General features: G+C 38.2%; 1 protein-coding gene across 6 annotated transcripts in view; it reads right to left on the bottom strand.

The window, feature by feature from the left end:
* Window positions 1–538: 538 nt before the first annotated feature.
* The window catches only part of HERC2 (HECT and RLD domain containing E3 ubiquitin protein ligase 2), a 115,172-nt gene continuing 99,676 nt past the window's right edge, over window positions 539–16,034 (bottom strand). For all 6 annotated transcript variants that reach the window (XM_054813830.1, XM_054813834.1, XM_054813833.1 and 3 more), the window contains 8 exons: window positions 13,785–13,868; window positions 7,133–7,274; window positions 6,121–6,315; window positions 5,912–6,024; window positions 4,820–5,010; window positions 2,917–3,022; window positions 2,153–2,365; window positions 539–1,542 (listed from right to left, as the gene is read on the bottom strand). In XM_054813830.1, the coding sequence (XP_054669805.1) occupies window positions 1,270–1,542; window positions 2,153–2,365; window positions 2,917–3,022; window positions 4,820–5,010; window positions 5,912–6,024; window positions 6,121–6,315; window positions 7,133–7,274; window positions 13,785–13,868 (1,317 nt within the window). In that variant the 3' untranslated portion in view covers window positions 539–1,269. The remainder of the gene's footprint in view (window positions 1,543–2,152; window positions 2,366–2,916; window positions 3,023–4,819; window positions 5,011–5,911; window positions 6,025–6,120; window positions 6,316–7,132; window positions 7,275–13,784; window positions 13,869–16,034) is intronic.

The raw sequence follows: 16,034 nt of genomic DNA, 5'->3' as shown, positions 1-16,034 counted from the left end.
ATCTTATTTTCCTACTTTGAAAAACTAGTATGTACACTGTGTGGTAAACACTTAATACTTGCCCGAACACCACTTGACTTCAGTGAGTTATTCAACCAGGCTACCCTGGATGGACAGTGTTTCATAAAGCCTTGTAAAATGATCTCATTTTCTCAGAGACAATATGCCATATGAGTGTCATCATACTTTTCTACTCACACTCAGGTACCTGAAGACATCTGTCCCTTACACTTCCTCAAAAGCAATTTTTTTCCCAGGTGTCCAAGTGCAAATTTACCATTATTGCCAATAGCAGCATTAGGAACAGCTGCATAAACAAAGCATACCTAATCGCTACTATTAACCTGTTGTGTAGACTTGCTCTGAGTTTACTACAGCTCATGTTCTGTCCGTGGCAATGCACCTACTATATTGGCGGAGCAGCACCAGCAACATTTGGTCAACAGCTGTAAACCACAGAAGCATTTCTTAGGAGAGCTCTTGCAGCGTTCATCCCATGTAACCGCTGCGCTACCATTAAAAAGCACACACTACATCCTTCTGTGGCAGAACTTTTATTTGGAGGGAAATTATAACTTTTGCATTTACATGGCACAAAGTATATACAGTACACTTTCCATGATAAGAATCATGATGCTGTTCACAGAAAGTTATCAAATTTGAGATAAATAATGCATAAGCTAAAATATACAAAACCAGGGGTGGAAGTGAAACTATTGGCCATTTTTATTATCTATAGAAGAATTTCAAGGAATAATGTTAATTCAATGTTCAAAAATTTTTAACAAACTTCTAGTAAAGTTAATTGAAATATTTATAATACTATTCAGTTGTTGCACAGTATTTCCAATATACAATCAAGAAGATGCACAGAACACAACACTTAATATGAAAAAACCTATTGCACCCACAATTAAAAGGTTCTACTGCCTTTTGGATGCTGCACTACCATATTTATATAAACATTTACAACACTTCAGTAAACACAAAGGTTCTAAATGTAGTGCAGCATTATGGGGGGCCACTTTCAGCTCTTAAAATAAATGTTAAATGCCCATATACTGTGCCATTTATTCTAAGCTGATGGTTTAAGCTGTAACCCTTAATTCCTATGTGAGTAGCAAACACAATTTCCCCATGTTCAGAAGAAGATTCCCATCCCTCTGACTACATACTCTATATTCTGAGATCTAAACTGTCCTTGGCTTCACTGTCATTTTGGCATTTTGCCTCAGTGCTTGTAACAACTATCCCTTTTTTTTTTTCTTTTTAATGTCCTGTTAAGTAGTCCTGTGTAGAATCTGAAGCAAAAGAATCTGCATCTTCATTATCAGAATCATCGCTGCTGTCATCAGCCGCTGGCTCTCCTGTCAGCGCTATCCGGGCATAATCATCAGTGTCTATAGACTTGCAGAAGTGAATGGCGTACTTCAGTTTCTCCTCTAGTACCTGCTTACAGGAATACCTGGGCAGCTTCAGGAGAAAGAAGCAAGTGTACGACTCTGGAAGAAAGTGGTCTGGAGGATTGTATTTATCCAATACCTGTTGAAAACAAAAAGCATAGTAGTTTTGATTCACTGTCCAAACCACAAAAAATATCAAAATAATACTTGATTATCTTTTTAACAGCATGTTGGATTTGTGATCCTGATACTTAAGTTTCTTAAAAGAACAATGAAAAGACCAAATCCATTTTCCCTACACTAAGTAAATAAACAAACCCACACAGGTATGAGCTGCTTTGGTTACGACTATGTGGTTGGGAACAATCTAAAGACGATATATTACTTCGGTAAATACCAAAATATGATTTGAAGATTGTGGGGTGGTTTTTTTTTTTTTAATTTAGCTGAAATGATTACTGAGCTGAATGAAATGCTAAATAAATGCCAGCAAAAAGAGTTGATGATGACAGTGGAAAACTATCAGAGAAGCAAATGGCTGGGAAATGAAGTGAACATTCACTTGCCCGAGTCAAGACAGAAAAATATTTATACGCATTATAGGTCTCTGTTGCACTGTCGAGTCCACAATGTAATGTTGCACAAACAGTTTAATGAAATCAGCCTGTTCTCTTGTTATGTTATGCTACTACTTCTCCACTATCAGCTTTTTAAAATAACCCCCCTACACCCCATCCTGTACACCCTACCTGAATAACAAAGTCCCTCCCTCTGAAGTCTGCGATAGTCCTGGGCAGCCTTGTTCTGCCCCACACAAAGCGCAGGAAGAGAGATCGCTCTGTATTGGAGAAGGACTCCATCACTTCCCAGAACCACTGTATCAAGGAAGCAGTTGGTTCAATGCCTTTATAAGTTGCTACAGATTTCAGAAGGTGAAGTGGAATATCTGGGCTTCCACATACCTGAAAAATAAAATACAGTGATAGGCTACAAAAGTCTGATCAAATCAACTACAGGCAATTTGTTCCCTCCATTCCTTTAAAATATTTAATCGGCTTTTACGCTGACAAAATGAACATTCAAATATTTGAAGTGCTGTGCATATTCTCCTATAACAATAATACTAAATATACATCTTCCCATCAGGGAACAATAATGAACCTTCTTTCATATTCCTGAATCACATGAAGATTTAAACATTTTACTTGGGACTAGTATCTCCAATTTACCTACTAGGTCCCTGTTTTGAGATGGGTTTGGGGTGGGGGGGGGGGGGGTGTATTTGTTTCTTCCAGAAATAATTCATTACATTACTGCTCAGCTATATCAAAATAACCTTTTTAACACCAAGAGGGCAATATAACATTTTCTAGTCTTTCCTTAGTCAAAATGTTTGCAATCACAGAGCAATCATTGTAAATAGTATTTAATGCGGGTTTTGGATTAGTAAGATATAAGGGAAGAATCTCACTCCAAGTTAGTCTGACATAGATAGCAAAGCAGAAATTGATACCATAGTTTCCAGTTCATATCCTGTAAAGAGTGAAAGTAGAGGAACTGGAACAACACGGGCCATCCCCTCGCGAACTGCTGCAACTTGTTCGTCAAATTCATGAAGTCTGCAGAGACACATTTTCAGAGTTTCTGTGAATGCTGTTTCTAGCAATTATTTCTAGCAATTACTGTAATATCAAGGAAACCTTAACCATTCTCCTCAAGTCTGCAGCTATGTGCCATGGAACATTAATAAACATTTATCACACAAGATACTTGACTTATACCAGTTTCTACACCAATTCATACTGCACAGCACGCTCCCTATGGAAAGATACATCTCAATGTTTAGGATATTTTATTTCCAGTATCAATCCAATACCCCATTTGGAAACAACATGATCTTGGGAAAAGAACGACTGCGCTTTGAAACTCTGCCCTCAAACATTCCCAACCCTAGACAGACATTATGGTAAAAGAAAAATGGATCTGAACTAAAACATGATGTCTGAGGACAGCAGTTGTATTTCAAGACGGACACAGAGAAGTCTAACACTTTGCTGCTTCTGCTGCCACCCATGATTTGTGTTTTGCTTTTTTTTTTTCCTGCCAAATAACTTCTGAGATGTTTTACAGAGCTCTCCAGAGCAGACGTTCACATCATTAACAATTCCTGTCCTAAGGCTTATAATCACCAAAATAAACAAAGATATTGGGACAAACTTGGTCTTACGCATCCACTTTTTCACATGGATTCTATTCAGGTGCTAGTTTTTCTTTCAAGGGCTTCATATAATTAAAAGAATTGATACTTTATCTAAACATATAAATGTATCTCCCAAAGGACTTTCAACTGTAAAATGTTTTAGAATTGTTTGTGTCCTTTGAGGATAGCCAGAATCAGCAAGGGAACATAACCACTTCTTCAAAGGAATGTAACATTTCATACAGTTATATTATTTATCCATTCCAAAAGAAATTCCTCTCTACTGTCAAAAACAGGTTTAAGTATTGGTTCATAACCATATACAGGAAAAAAAGAAAGACAAAAAAAGACTGTAATTCAGTAGCTGATGGTAGACATTATAGCTATAAATTAATAAGCAAGTATATAGTGATGATACAGTTGGCTCAAGTAGTCTCTAAAACAGTTAACTATGGTAGAGAGAATAAAACAACCAGGAACCACTTTCTCGTCCAAATTATCCAAATTTCCATAGTTCAATAGGCACCAGGGCCACTGCTTCACATAACAAGATGCCCATGGTTGCTTCTTAGATGTACCTGTCTAGATTAGCTATCTAGGCATTTAAGTACCCAAAGGCCTGTCTTCTCAAATACTGAACAATTATTTCCCACTGATTTCACTGCAATGTTCAGCTTTTGGCACCTGTGGGTGAATTTACTTGTCTGCAAATAGCTGACAGAATTATTTTATGGTGTCCAGGGAATGAACATTTTGGTTTGTGTATTCCAACTTAGATAAGAATATAATAAGAATTCATCGGGGACTGCTTTTGACTGCAACTGTTGATATGAAAACCTGTGAGAGTAGCAGTACTAAATCTAAGCTCTCTTCACAAAGAACTTGATCATCAAGCCTAGTATTTCATTGTATAGGAAGAACTAGATGGATGGGGCATTTCTCCACCTGTAAAACTGGCTGTCAAAAGTGCTCTGTCAGGACAGCTATTAAAATCTAGAGCCATACCTGCTAGTTTATTTTGTGCCTTAAAAATTAAGTTTAATCTTTTCTCCTTGGAGAGATTAAAAGAAATCAGAAATTCAACACTGTAATCACATGAAAGTATTAAAATACTTACACATAAGAGGTTAAAGTAGTATATTGTCTAAAAGCTTTTACATTTTTTAAAAGAAAATGCTTATTCACATCAATAATTTTAATTACTTATTCAACAAACCTGTAGTTTATTGCCAGCCTCACATATTCAGCTCTATTATCCAGTGTAATATGGGTGTACTTGGAACTCAACTGAATATCTTGACCACTTGCATTAGGCACAGTGAATGGGAGGCTCATAGCTTCAAACTCTTCTGAAGTAGCTTCATTGTCTCGAATGTACATAAGCCCAGGAATAAAATCTTTATCAACCTTTTGAAAATAACAAGTCCGAGTTAAAGTCAGTTTACTAGCACTATACAACAGTATCTCTTGCACACCAAAAGCAGTGCACCATGTGTCCTCTACCAAAAGCATTATCAAATGTCTGACCATAATCCATCTGACTGAATTTCAAAGCCATAAAATGTCTTGTATTTTACAGAAAATTTCATTATGCTGGGATGTGGGAAGGTGCATGTGTTCCAGATTTCAGTTTTTTTGGGGAACGTTTGCCAAGAAACTGTATCATATAGGAAAATTGATTCAAAACTTAAAACCATAATCATTTCTACAAAGTCCAATGCTGGTCTTGGTACAAAAGGAATCCCCTTACTGACAAATAGATGACTCAATGCTTTTACAGTAACTGCACTTCTACATGACAGTATTTCATAAGGAACTCTTCTTTGTAACGAAGACCTAAATCTTACTCCACATTTACTGAGCTCAGTAAGCAGAAATTTAAAGTTTGTGATGTTCAGTATGTGGGCAGAAACTATTTTCAGTAGTAGTTTGAACTAATTTTCCTTTACTTCAAAACAGTGTAGGCGTGCGCACCCAATCAGTTACTGTATCTTAGAACAACAGTGAATAACAGCTACAGAAAGGTCTGCCGGAAAGTAGGATTTCAACCACAAACATTTGTCTAGTCAAACTCATGAGAACATTTGACAGCGCTGTAGAATTCAAATACCTTAACTACTTTTGAACTGACTTAAATTTACAGTTTTAACAGTGAGTACAAGTCATCCTTATATACTGGCTCAAAACGTAAAAGTCAAAACATGTGTATATAAAGAAACCAGGGAAGGCAATCACTGGAGATAAAAAATTATGCTAGAGTCTGCTTGTCTTCTGTAAGTTATATCCTATTCAGAAACTTCACACTTACCTCACTGAGATCAGCAATTGTTAGGTTCATTCCCGCAAGCTGTTTCCACACTGGCTCAGCCAGGTTGAGGCTCAGAGGGCTGCCAGTCCGGATAGCAATGCCCAAAAGTACACCTGAAAGTTTAAAGATAGTATTTTTAATTTTTTTTTTTTTTTTTAGATTCCCAATATTCTGATCATGTCATGCAAGTAGAATGTCTATGAAATTACCAAGAAAACGAAACATGTTCATATGCAAGAGTGACTTGGCAGCAGGATTTAACAGGAAACAATCTCTGTTCGCTCCCGATTCATCTCTTCCATTTGGTGTCACAATTAAGAGAGGGGTCAGCCCATTCTGAAGCTCCTCACACATTTCTGCTATTGACTCACTATAACCTCCACCACAATCATCCACAGATTCACCTTGGAGAAGAAAAAAGGCTCAAAATTAAACGTTCTCTCAAAAATAAATGAAATATTGAAACAAACTCCTTCCATAGAGATGATTAAGTAAACAAAAGTTTACTACAAGCTACACCGTCGTATCTGTTAATATAAAAACCCTTTATGTCTTGCTTTATATTTGAAAATGTCTAGTTAATAGTGCATCGTATTATTTAGAAGATTATACAACATATCACCATGTCAAAAATACTATTTTGCCAGTGTAATTAACATTTTTGTGTTGCACACTGATCAAAATAGAGGTAGAAAAAGAAAGTCAAGGCAATATGATTCCTAAGCGAAATTTTAAAGTAGATACATTTTATATACATATGTATTACGCAGTAGATATATTTTATACATTTTATATATAGCAGATAGAATGGCTTTTCAATCTAAACTATTTTTCATCAAAAAGCTCAAAGTGATACGTAAATTGTAAAAACCACCCTACCAGTAAAACCAGCCAGCCAGGATTATTTACCAGTTTCAACAGCTGAAAAACAGGTTTAGGTTTTGCAGAATGTTTGAAGGGTTACCCCCGGAATTTGAGGAGAATTACAGACACGTTTCCAATGGTCTTGCGGGTTTTTATAAAATAATTTAAAAAGGCTTTTTACTTCCTCTTTTTTAAGGACCTTCCTCTGCCTCCTCTTTTTTAAGGACCTTCCTCTGCCTACAAACATACACTGTTTTCCTATATCCTTTCCTTCCTTCAGGTCCTCCAAAAAGGTAAATCTGAGGAAAACTGTAAAGTTAAGTGCAACATAAGTGGGGGGGTGGAGAATCCTCTTACCAACAAACTTGACTTTCCAAACACGATGAGGAAGCAGAAGACTATCAGGGCTAAAGGAACTCATTTTAGCACACATCTGTCCAAACACTGACTTTGTACCATCGGGCCCAGCCAGTCCTCCTTTACTTCTAGAACGTTTTACCTATTGAGTAAGCACATTATAAAAGTCACTGTAAGAACATATTTCAGCTGACATCACTGTGCAGATCAGACCATAAGATTAATTGTCTATAAAATACTAATGTGTTAAGTGAAACATTTGCGTAAGTCTACAGTGTATCTTGTGTATATATATATATATATGACATATACAGAACAAGAACCAAATTTCAAATTACAGCATTTTTCAGTACCATCTAATAGCCATCCTTAGATATAGGTATCACAGACTCCTATTACATATCCCGATCCTCTCCAGGAGGATGAAAGCACTTAAAATCTCAGGCTATTAGGAGCCCCGAACTATTTCAGAATCACATGATGGCTGAGGTCAGAAGGCACCTCTGGAGGTCATCTGGTCCAACTTGCCTGCTCAAGCAGGGCCACCTAGAGCCAGCTGCCCAGGACCACATCCAGACAGTTTTCAAGTATCTACACTCCACAGCCTCCCTGGGCAGCCTGTGCCAGTGCTCAGTCACCCTCACAGATAGAAAGTGTTTCCTGGTGTTCAGAGCGAGTCTTCTGTGTTTCAGTTTGTGCCCACTGCCTCTGGTCCTGCCACTGGGCACCACTGAAAAGAGCCTGGCTCCTTCTTCTTTGCACTCTCCACTTCAGGTATGCAAAACTATGTATTAATGAGATGCCTCCTGAGCTTTCTCTTCTCCAGGCTAAACAGTCCAAGCTCTCTCAGCCCTTCCTCATAGGAGAGATGTTCCAGTGCCTTTATCATCTTCATGGCCCTTCACTGGACTCTATCCAGTATGTCCACGTCAACTGGACCTGGCCCTCCAGGTGGGGTCTCACAAGAGCAGAGTAGAGGGGCAGGATCACCTCCCTCGACCTGCTGGTCACACCTCTTTTGATGCAGCCCAGGACATGGTTGGCTTTCTGGGCTGCAAGCGCACACTGCTGGCTCATGTTGAGCTTCTCGTCAATCAATACCCCCAAGCCCTTCTCCTCAGGGCTGCTTTCAATCCATTCCTCGCCCAGCCTATAGTTGTGCTTGGGATTGCACTGACCCACGTGCAGGACCTTGCACTTGGCCTTATTGAACTTCATGCGGTTCGCACAGGCCCACCTCTCCAGCCTGTCAAGGTCCCTCTGGAGGGCATCCCTTCCCTCCAGCATGTCGACCACACCACACAGCTTGGTGTCGTCAGCAAACTTGCTGAGGGTGCACTCAATCCCACCGTCCATGTCGCCAACAAAGATGTTGAACAGTGCCCGTCCCAGTACCGACCCCTGAGGAACACCACTCATCACTGTTCTCCACTTGGACATTGAGCCGTTGACCACAACTCTTTGAGTGCGACCATCCAGCCAATTCCTTATCCACTGAGTGGTCCATCTGTCAAATCCATGTCTCTCCAATTTAGAGACAAGGATGTCGTGCGGGACAGTGTCAAATGCCTTGCACAAGTCCAGGTAGATGACATCAGTTGCCCTTCCCTTATCCACAGATGCTGTAATCCCATCATAGAAGGCCACCAAGTTTGTCAGGCACGATTTGCCCTTAGTGAAGCCGTAATTCATTAATGGTAATATTTAAATATGCTTCTATGATACTTACTAGGAGCCTCTACAAATGAGTAAGCACTACCAAAATACACACGCATATACACAGAGTAACGTGTTTCTTAGGCACCTACAGAAATATGTATTTTAAGATTTGATGAAGATCCATAAGAAATGGCATGCAAGGGAAATCCCACGTATTTTGCTGCAAGAGATGCACACAAAGTGTGTAAGAATACAAAAAGCATTTCACCAGTATAGAGGAGAAATAAATCAAAAGTAAACAGAAGGCTGGAGAAACCCAAGGTATCTTTTTCCCCCTTGGTGTTCTGCAATTTATGTTCTCAACCTGCCCTGACTGCAAAGGGACTCCTACATTGCATGTAGTTCACCAATACCCATGAGACTGTACATTCAGAAATAACCCAGACTCATCCCACTAATCTGTATTTGGTCCCACTCCAAGCTACAGTGCATCTCAAAATCCAGTTGTTCTGATGCTGCGTACTTCTGACGCTTTCGATAAAACATCCACCAGATTTGATTTGCCTTTTATTGAAAGGCTTACAGATTCAACCCCTCCTCATGTATAAGATGTTCTGTATCAACACAAGCTGGTTTCAATTCAATGGATTTCTAAGAAATTTGGATGCTCAAGAAGTTTTAAGTTGAGAAATCACTGAGTCTTCTCTGAAAGTATGAGCAGAAGTTCTACGAAAGCAGTATTTAATTCACTGTTTTTTCAAACGCCAAACCTAAAATATAAATTAATCAAGTGACAATAAAAAGGCAGGCAATCTTACCTGAACTGAATAGGATGGCATGCACATTTGCTATTATACATTTAATTTAGTATTTATTTACTAGCAACACAGAATTTTCTTTTAATCTTATCATTTAGATGCAGGAATGGTTACAATTTGACTTTTAACAAAGTGATGTAAGAACATCATGAAGGATTATTGGCATTTCTGCCAGCACCTTAATATATTGCTTGCTGACAAAGACAGATGCCCATATTAAAATTTATTAGGTTATTATCTCCTTTAGAGACATCATAAGTATCCTGTGAAATCTATTTTACTGAATAGGGTCAGATATAACATGCCTTATTAAACACAGGTTATGCAACATCTCGAGTTTTTACAATACAGTTCCAGCCTTCTTGCTGATGAGATGACTCTTCAGCATAAAACAAGTTAATATGCTAATTAGAGCCCAAGAAGGATTTTCATAAAACAGTCTGCCATCAGAAGATACCAGCTTGTGGAAAAACAACTTTTCCTGGACCAGAGAGAAATGCAGCAGCTCAAAAGCAGCATACAGTGAAGTGTGGAAGAATCAAGTTCAAGAACTTGCCTCAGTGAATAATCACTTATTGTGAGCAGAACCATTGCAACAAAGGGCGAGAGGCACTCAAGTCAATCTGCAATCTGGTTAAAGCATTTTGAAGTGATGAAGACAAAAATTTAAGTTCTTTCTCTGAACGTGAACAACGAAACTTTCATTTGTCTCAAGCAGCCTGAGAGTACCCACTGAAATACTGGCCATCATGTGGGACTCTCTCCGACCCACCAGAACTTGGGAAAAATATAGTACATAAAGCCATGCACTCAGAGACTAATATAAAAGTTTACAAAAAAGATGACAACTTATTAGTTGGAATACCTCTCAGAAAGAGAAACATGTACTGTTAACACAGAAGACAGATCTATGAAGAAAACACACACAATTCAACGATATGTCATGAAATCAATCTCCAGAAGAGGTAGAGAAGTATCAGTGTGATAATTAAAAGCACAGACACAGTCTCACCTGTACCTTGAGGTTTCAGTTATCTATGCTCAAACTGAAATCCTACAGAAAAAATACAGTATAAAAAGATGAGGAGTACAGAAAGACTATTCTACACAAGCAGGCAAAAAATGCTTAGTCTGATCAGTGTAGAAAAATGAAGTCTGTCATGAAATGAAAGTTCGTTAAAAGCGCATTTGATAAGGGAGAAGACAATAACCAGGAAGGAGGAATGTTATTTAAACTGAAGTATAACACTCGCAAAAGAACAAATAATTCATGCATTGATATGCCTACATTAAGATCAGATAATTTTTAATCATCATGCTAGTGAGATTTCTGTAACCTGCATTTAATAAGGAGCCCCAGTGAGGAGGAAGAAGCTACTCTTAAAGCAAGACTTTATATATCCATAAGTGTGACATTCCTCCCGCAACAGTAGAGAACATTGTCTACTTTCAGGAATGTCATATTGCAAAGGATCTCCTGGTTCATTTCTCCTTAATAAATGAATTTTTTTTCCCTTTTAAAAGGGGGAAATTTCTTTCAACTGCTGTGATAATCTCTTTTATCTAAAGGTAAGATATAATTTAACAGCATTATGAATGTGTCTGCCTATAGGTCATAACATACTGTCCATTTGTCACCACGTGAGCTACACTGGTACTCAAATACTAGGTAAATCTGATCTGCTCGTAAAAGGATTGTTGTCCCAAAAGTGTGATCGTTTACCCAGTGTGCATTACGCCAATATACACACAGAGCAGAGGTATTTTATCTATTTCATGTCTGCGCAGAGATGGGTGCTAGGCGGTAATTCCACAAAGCTAGCACACTACACACAGAATCTACCATATATTTATCTTGTTAGATGATTAGAAAAACCCGCCTAAATTTACACTAATTGGTTATTAATTACCACATCATCTACTATTGGTCAAGCATCTTTAAATGAGCAGACATGCTCCTTCAGGGTGTGGAGGGGTGTAACTTGCATAGCCCTTTAACTGGGTAGGTGGTGGCGAACCTGGCCCCCCCAGCCACCTTTCCCTTCCCCTGGTTACTGGCGATTCTTGCTGACTTCAGGCCCCTCCAGCAATCACCCAGCTCTCAGCGCCTTCTGGGGCAGGACGTTTCCTCTTTATCAGTTTTTCAGCTCTCCTTCAAGGATACTCTTTAGCAAAGCATGCTTTTTCTCAGTCTTTCAGCTCTTCTTCAAAGATATAGTCATCAGCAAAGCAAGTAGTGCATTTAACCCTAAATTAAACAGTGTCTAAGCACTAACCCAAACACATTTCTGTCCCTGTAAAGTGGAAAATTCTACTTTATGGGTATCAGGGTCAAGTAAGTAAACTTGAGCACTGTTTAGACAAGTTAGTTGCTATGTCCGGTTCTGGTACTTCCAAAGAAACCACTGAACAAGGTAAGCTGAGGAAATATTTTAAAAAATGTCAGTATCTGGAAAACAACTTTAAATTAAATACTCATCTGTTTAGTTTATATGAAGGAAGATGAAGTGAATTGATGGCACCATATAACATATAAACTATATGAAGAGTCTTCTGAAAGCAAAGGGATCTTAAAGGCTAGCTGCAGTTAAACTCAACTGCAAATACGATGAAAATTCTTAACATTGACAATTAGCTGTCTGAGTCTACGTAAACCAACTTTGAATCTTCAATATTATAAAGAATCTAACAGTTTAAGAATCCACATTTTCATTCTCTGCAAGAGCTAACTTGAGAAATTGTGACCTGTACTTGGTACTGTATAATCAGACCAGATTATGAACATGGTCTTTTTTAGCCTTCACTTGGCTTAATCTAGGACAGACTTGTAATTACAGCAACATTTCATTCCCCCCAGAAGCTATGAAGAAGGGAAGCACTGCAGCTACCAGTTCTTTTCTAGAGTTCAAGACAGATTAAAGAACTGGAATACCAGAAAAAGCCTACCTTAATTATAATTAACGGTACGAAGAGGACACTAGGAAATGAGCCCAAAACCTACTCGCTGGTTTCCTGCTTAAATGCTTGCACTGCTTTACAGAATCACAGATTCACAGATTGGTAGGGGTTGTAAGGGACCTCTGGAGATCATCTAGTCCAACACTCTGCTAGAGCAGGATCACCTACAGCAAGTTGCACAGGATCACATCCAGGTGGGTTTTGAGTATCTCCAGAGAAGGGGACTCCTCAACCTCTCTGGACAACCTTTTTCGGACTTTCTGAATTCACACACGCACAAAAAGTAATGAGAAAAATCTCTGCCAATCTCTTCAGCTTCCCAAATAATAAACTAAAATGACACATTTTAAATCACATAACACTACCACAAGAAATTTTAAGTGCCCACTGAAAATGGCAAAGAAGCAGAAACAGGATCCAGCCACAACAGGATGTACTTCTGTTCACTAAGAGAAAACTAATCAGCCAAAATTTTCACAATTTCTCCATTCTACACTTACAAAGAGTAGGTTTTCTTACTTTTTACAATATTAAAAAAAAGGAACTAAAGGAAAGACATGCATGAGGACTCTGTAAAACCAAGCTTCAGTCCATTTAAACGAAAACAATGTTTTACTATTCTACATTACAGAAATATCTATAGAAAAAAGACATAACTGGCCTAAGGCACAACATTACATTTTCTAACGTCAATGATAAGGAAAAAAGCCCTTTTGTATCAAAGAGTTCTGCAATCAATATGACCACATGTGATGACCAGCAAAGGACAAGAGTTTAGCAGCCTGATTTTTAATTATATCAAGGGCTTTTTTTTTTCCTTCATGTTCTCTGTTATGAAAGCAACAATTGAATTATTCATCTGACCATTTGAAAGGTAAGAAAGGCATCAGAATCACTACTCTCTTAAATTATCTAATGTAGTGAGGTTTGAAAAAGCAGTCCGTTGTCAAGCAGGACATACTTTGCTCATTACAGTCTAAATCATTCATTTAATATTCCAACAAGTGTCCCCTTCCTCCCAAAGAACTACAGTGTGGATGAAAACATACTGAGAAGAAAAATGAGCTGCATTCACTTCTTCTTTGTTTGATTCTCTGATAAAAATTCAACTCTTCAGAACTCAGATACCAAATAGCTGAAACAAAGGGACTTGACAAATGTATACCACCATGGGTTAAACATACAAATACTAAAATCAAAACTTCAGCTTAAGATACCTGTATTCTGTTGAGCTCTACAACTGGCCCATGCTGACGATCTCTCACCATAGTTGCTTGCACAACTTTTCTGAAAGCTGCCTCCTAAAATTGAAAATACAAAAAATTAAAACAGCGGCCAAACTGCAAATAAGAAAGCTGCACATATTTCACAGATAAACACACAATTAGATCAACTCAGGAAAAAAAAAAAAAAAAGACTGTTTAGCAGAATAGAGAAACTGATCCTGCAATACTTCAGCAATTTCAAGTACATCACAAAACACTAGAAAACGCATAACAACTCTGAGTCTTTCTTTAGAAGGAATGGAAACAAGCATCAAATACTTTTGAAATACTAGAAATAAACAAAAGCAACAGAAGAAAGCTATGAGATGTTAGTTAAGGATCATGTTATTTGTGCTAATACAATTCAAGACTGCAAGAGTCAGGATATGAAAAAGTAAAGAAGAAAGTCTCTCCTGTATCAGTTACAAGTCATGGCTTGAAAGGTTGCATTGCACCCACATTCAGTTATTACTAAGCAATCAACACGCCGCTGAGTGTAGGTATAAATTAGTTTATACCAGAATAATATATCTATATGGAGAACAATTAATGTCAGAGAAAAACAATCAAAAAAGCCAAAGATGAGATCATCTTGCTATGGAAGGCAAGAAATAAACAACAAATAAAAATTAAAAAATTAAACTTTTCAGGCAAGTTCAAGTATCTGATGTTGTCTCACTAAATACCTGGTTCAAATTTTACACTGTCAGCTTCAAGTAAACTTTAAAAAGATTTTAAAGTCTTTAGAATCTCTGAAGGTAAGCCTGACTTAAATGCCTAGATATGAATATGGCATCTTAACTTCTGGAGTCTGTTGAACGCTTGTAACATAAAATATGCCTGATATCACATTTTAGCTTATATATCCGAAGCATTTCTGTAACTGCTCTGCAGACTCTTAAAGTACATTATGTTGAACATGCCTCCTGCACACCCATTCCTATACTTAACATCATATACCTACAGACTCCCTATTACTAGCACTAACATATGAAAGTGTCATGAACAGAATAGCTAGGATTTCCCTTTTCTTTTTTCCAATTTAGCTTTTGATGGAAAATGTATGGTCTTCTCTTGGTCCGTGAAGCATGTATTCTGCTGGATTGCTCTACTACACAATTTTACTGGAATCTAGAGAAAGAGACCTTGAGACAATACATGCTAAGGAGGCTAGTTACAGGCCATATGTCTTATTTAAGGTCATAAAACAGTACTGCAGAGGGAAACTTAACTGCTTCTCTTTTCAAATATATCTCCCAGCAGATTTTGTCTGTTTATATAAGGTTATCATTATTTGTTAGACAAGTTACTATGACAGTGAGAAAATTCAGATCCAAAACTGATGATCATACTGAAGGCAACTCATGTTTTTAAAGGCTTTCCATATCTGAAGTTTTGAATAAGTGTTGTAGCCTTGAAGCATTATAATTATCTAGATTTTCTCACAACTGACTTTACTTACAACTATAAAAATCTACTTTCTTTACCAATTTGAGACTGAACTCCTAAGTGTTCTCTCTTCACTTTTAGCCCAGTCTAAAACAAGTTTGTACCTGCATAGAGCTTTGGATCAACTAGTATATCACCTGATCATCACAAGTGAAATACAAAAAGCAGACAATGACCATTTCATAGCAATCTTACATTTTTTTCCAGGATATCCTAGAAGAATTCAGCTATACTACAAAGTGAAGATTTACAGTATAAAGCTATTTTCAAGATCAACACACAAAAGCACTATGATGAAGAACTGAGGAAAGTATAACAACGATAACACATTCACAAAGAAAGAAGTTTGCATAATCAGAATGCAAATATTTGATATGCAACTTACAGAACTGTGTTGGGTTTGCATGGCAGGGTTTTGGTGGCGGGGGGGCTACAGGGGTGGCTTCTGTGAGAAGCTGCTAGAAGCTCCCCCTGTGTCTGACAGAGCCAATGCCAGCCGGCTCCAAGATGGACCTGCCGCTGGCCAAGGCCAAGCCAATCAGCGCCTCTGTGATAACATATTTAAGAAGTAGAAAAACACTTAGAGGGGGAGAGCTTTTGCAGTAGGAGAGAGGAGTGAGAAGATGTAAGAAACTCTGCAGACACCAAGGTCAGTGCAGATGGAGGGGGAGGAGGAGCTCCAGGCGCCGGAGCAGAGATCCCCCTGCAGCCCGTGGTGAAGGCCATGGTGAAGCAGGCTGTCCCCCTGCAGCC

This window comes from Grus americana, chromosome 1, assembly GCF_028858705.1.
Source record: "Grus americana isolate bGruAme1 chromosome 1, bGruAme1.mat, whole genome shotgun sequence".
In the NCBI taxonomy this organism is placed as follows: domain Eukaryota; kingdom Metazoa; phylum Chordata; class Aves; order Gruiformes; family Gruidae; genus Grus; species Grus americana.
This window is presented reverse-complemented; position numbering and strand designations above follow the sequence as displayed.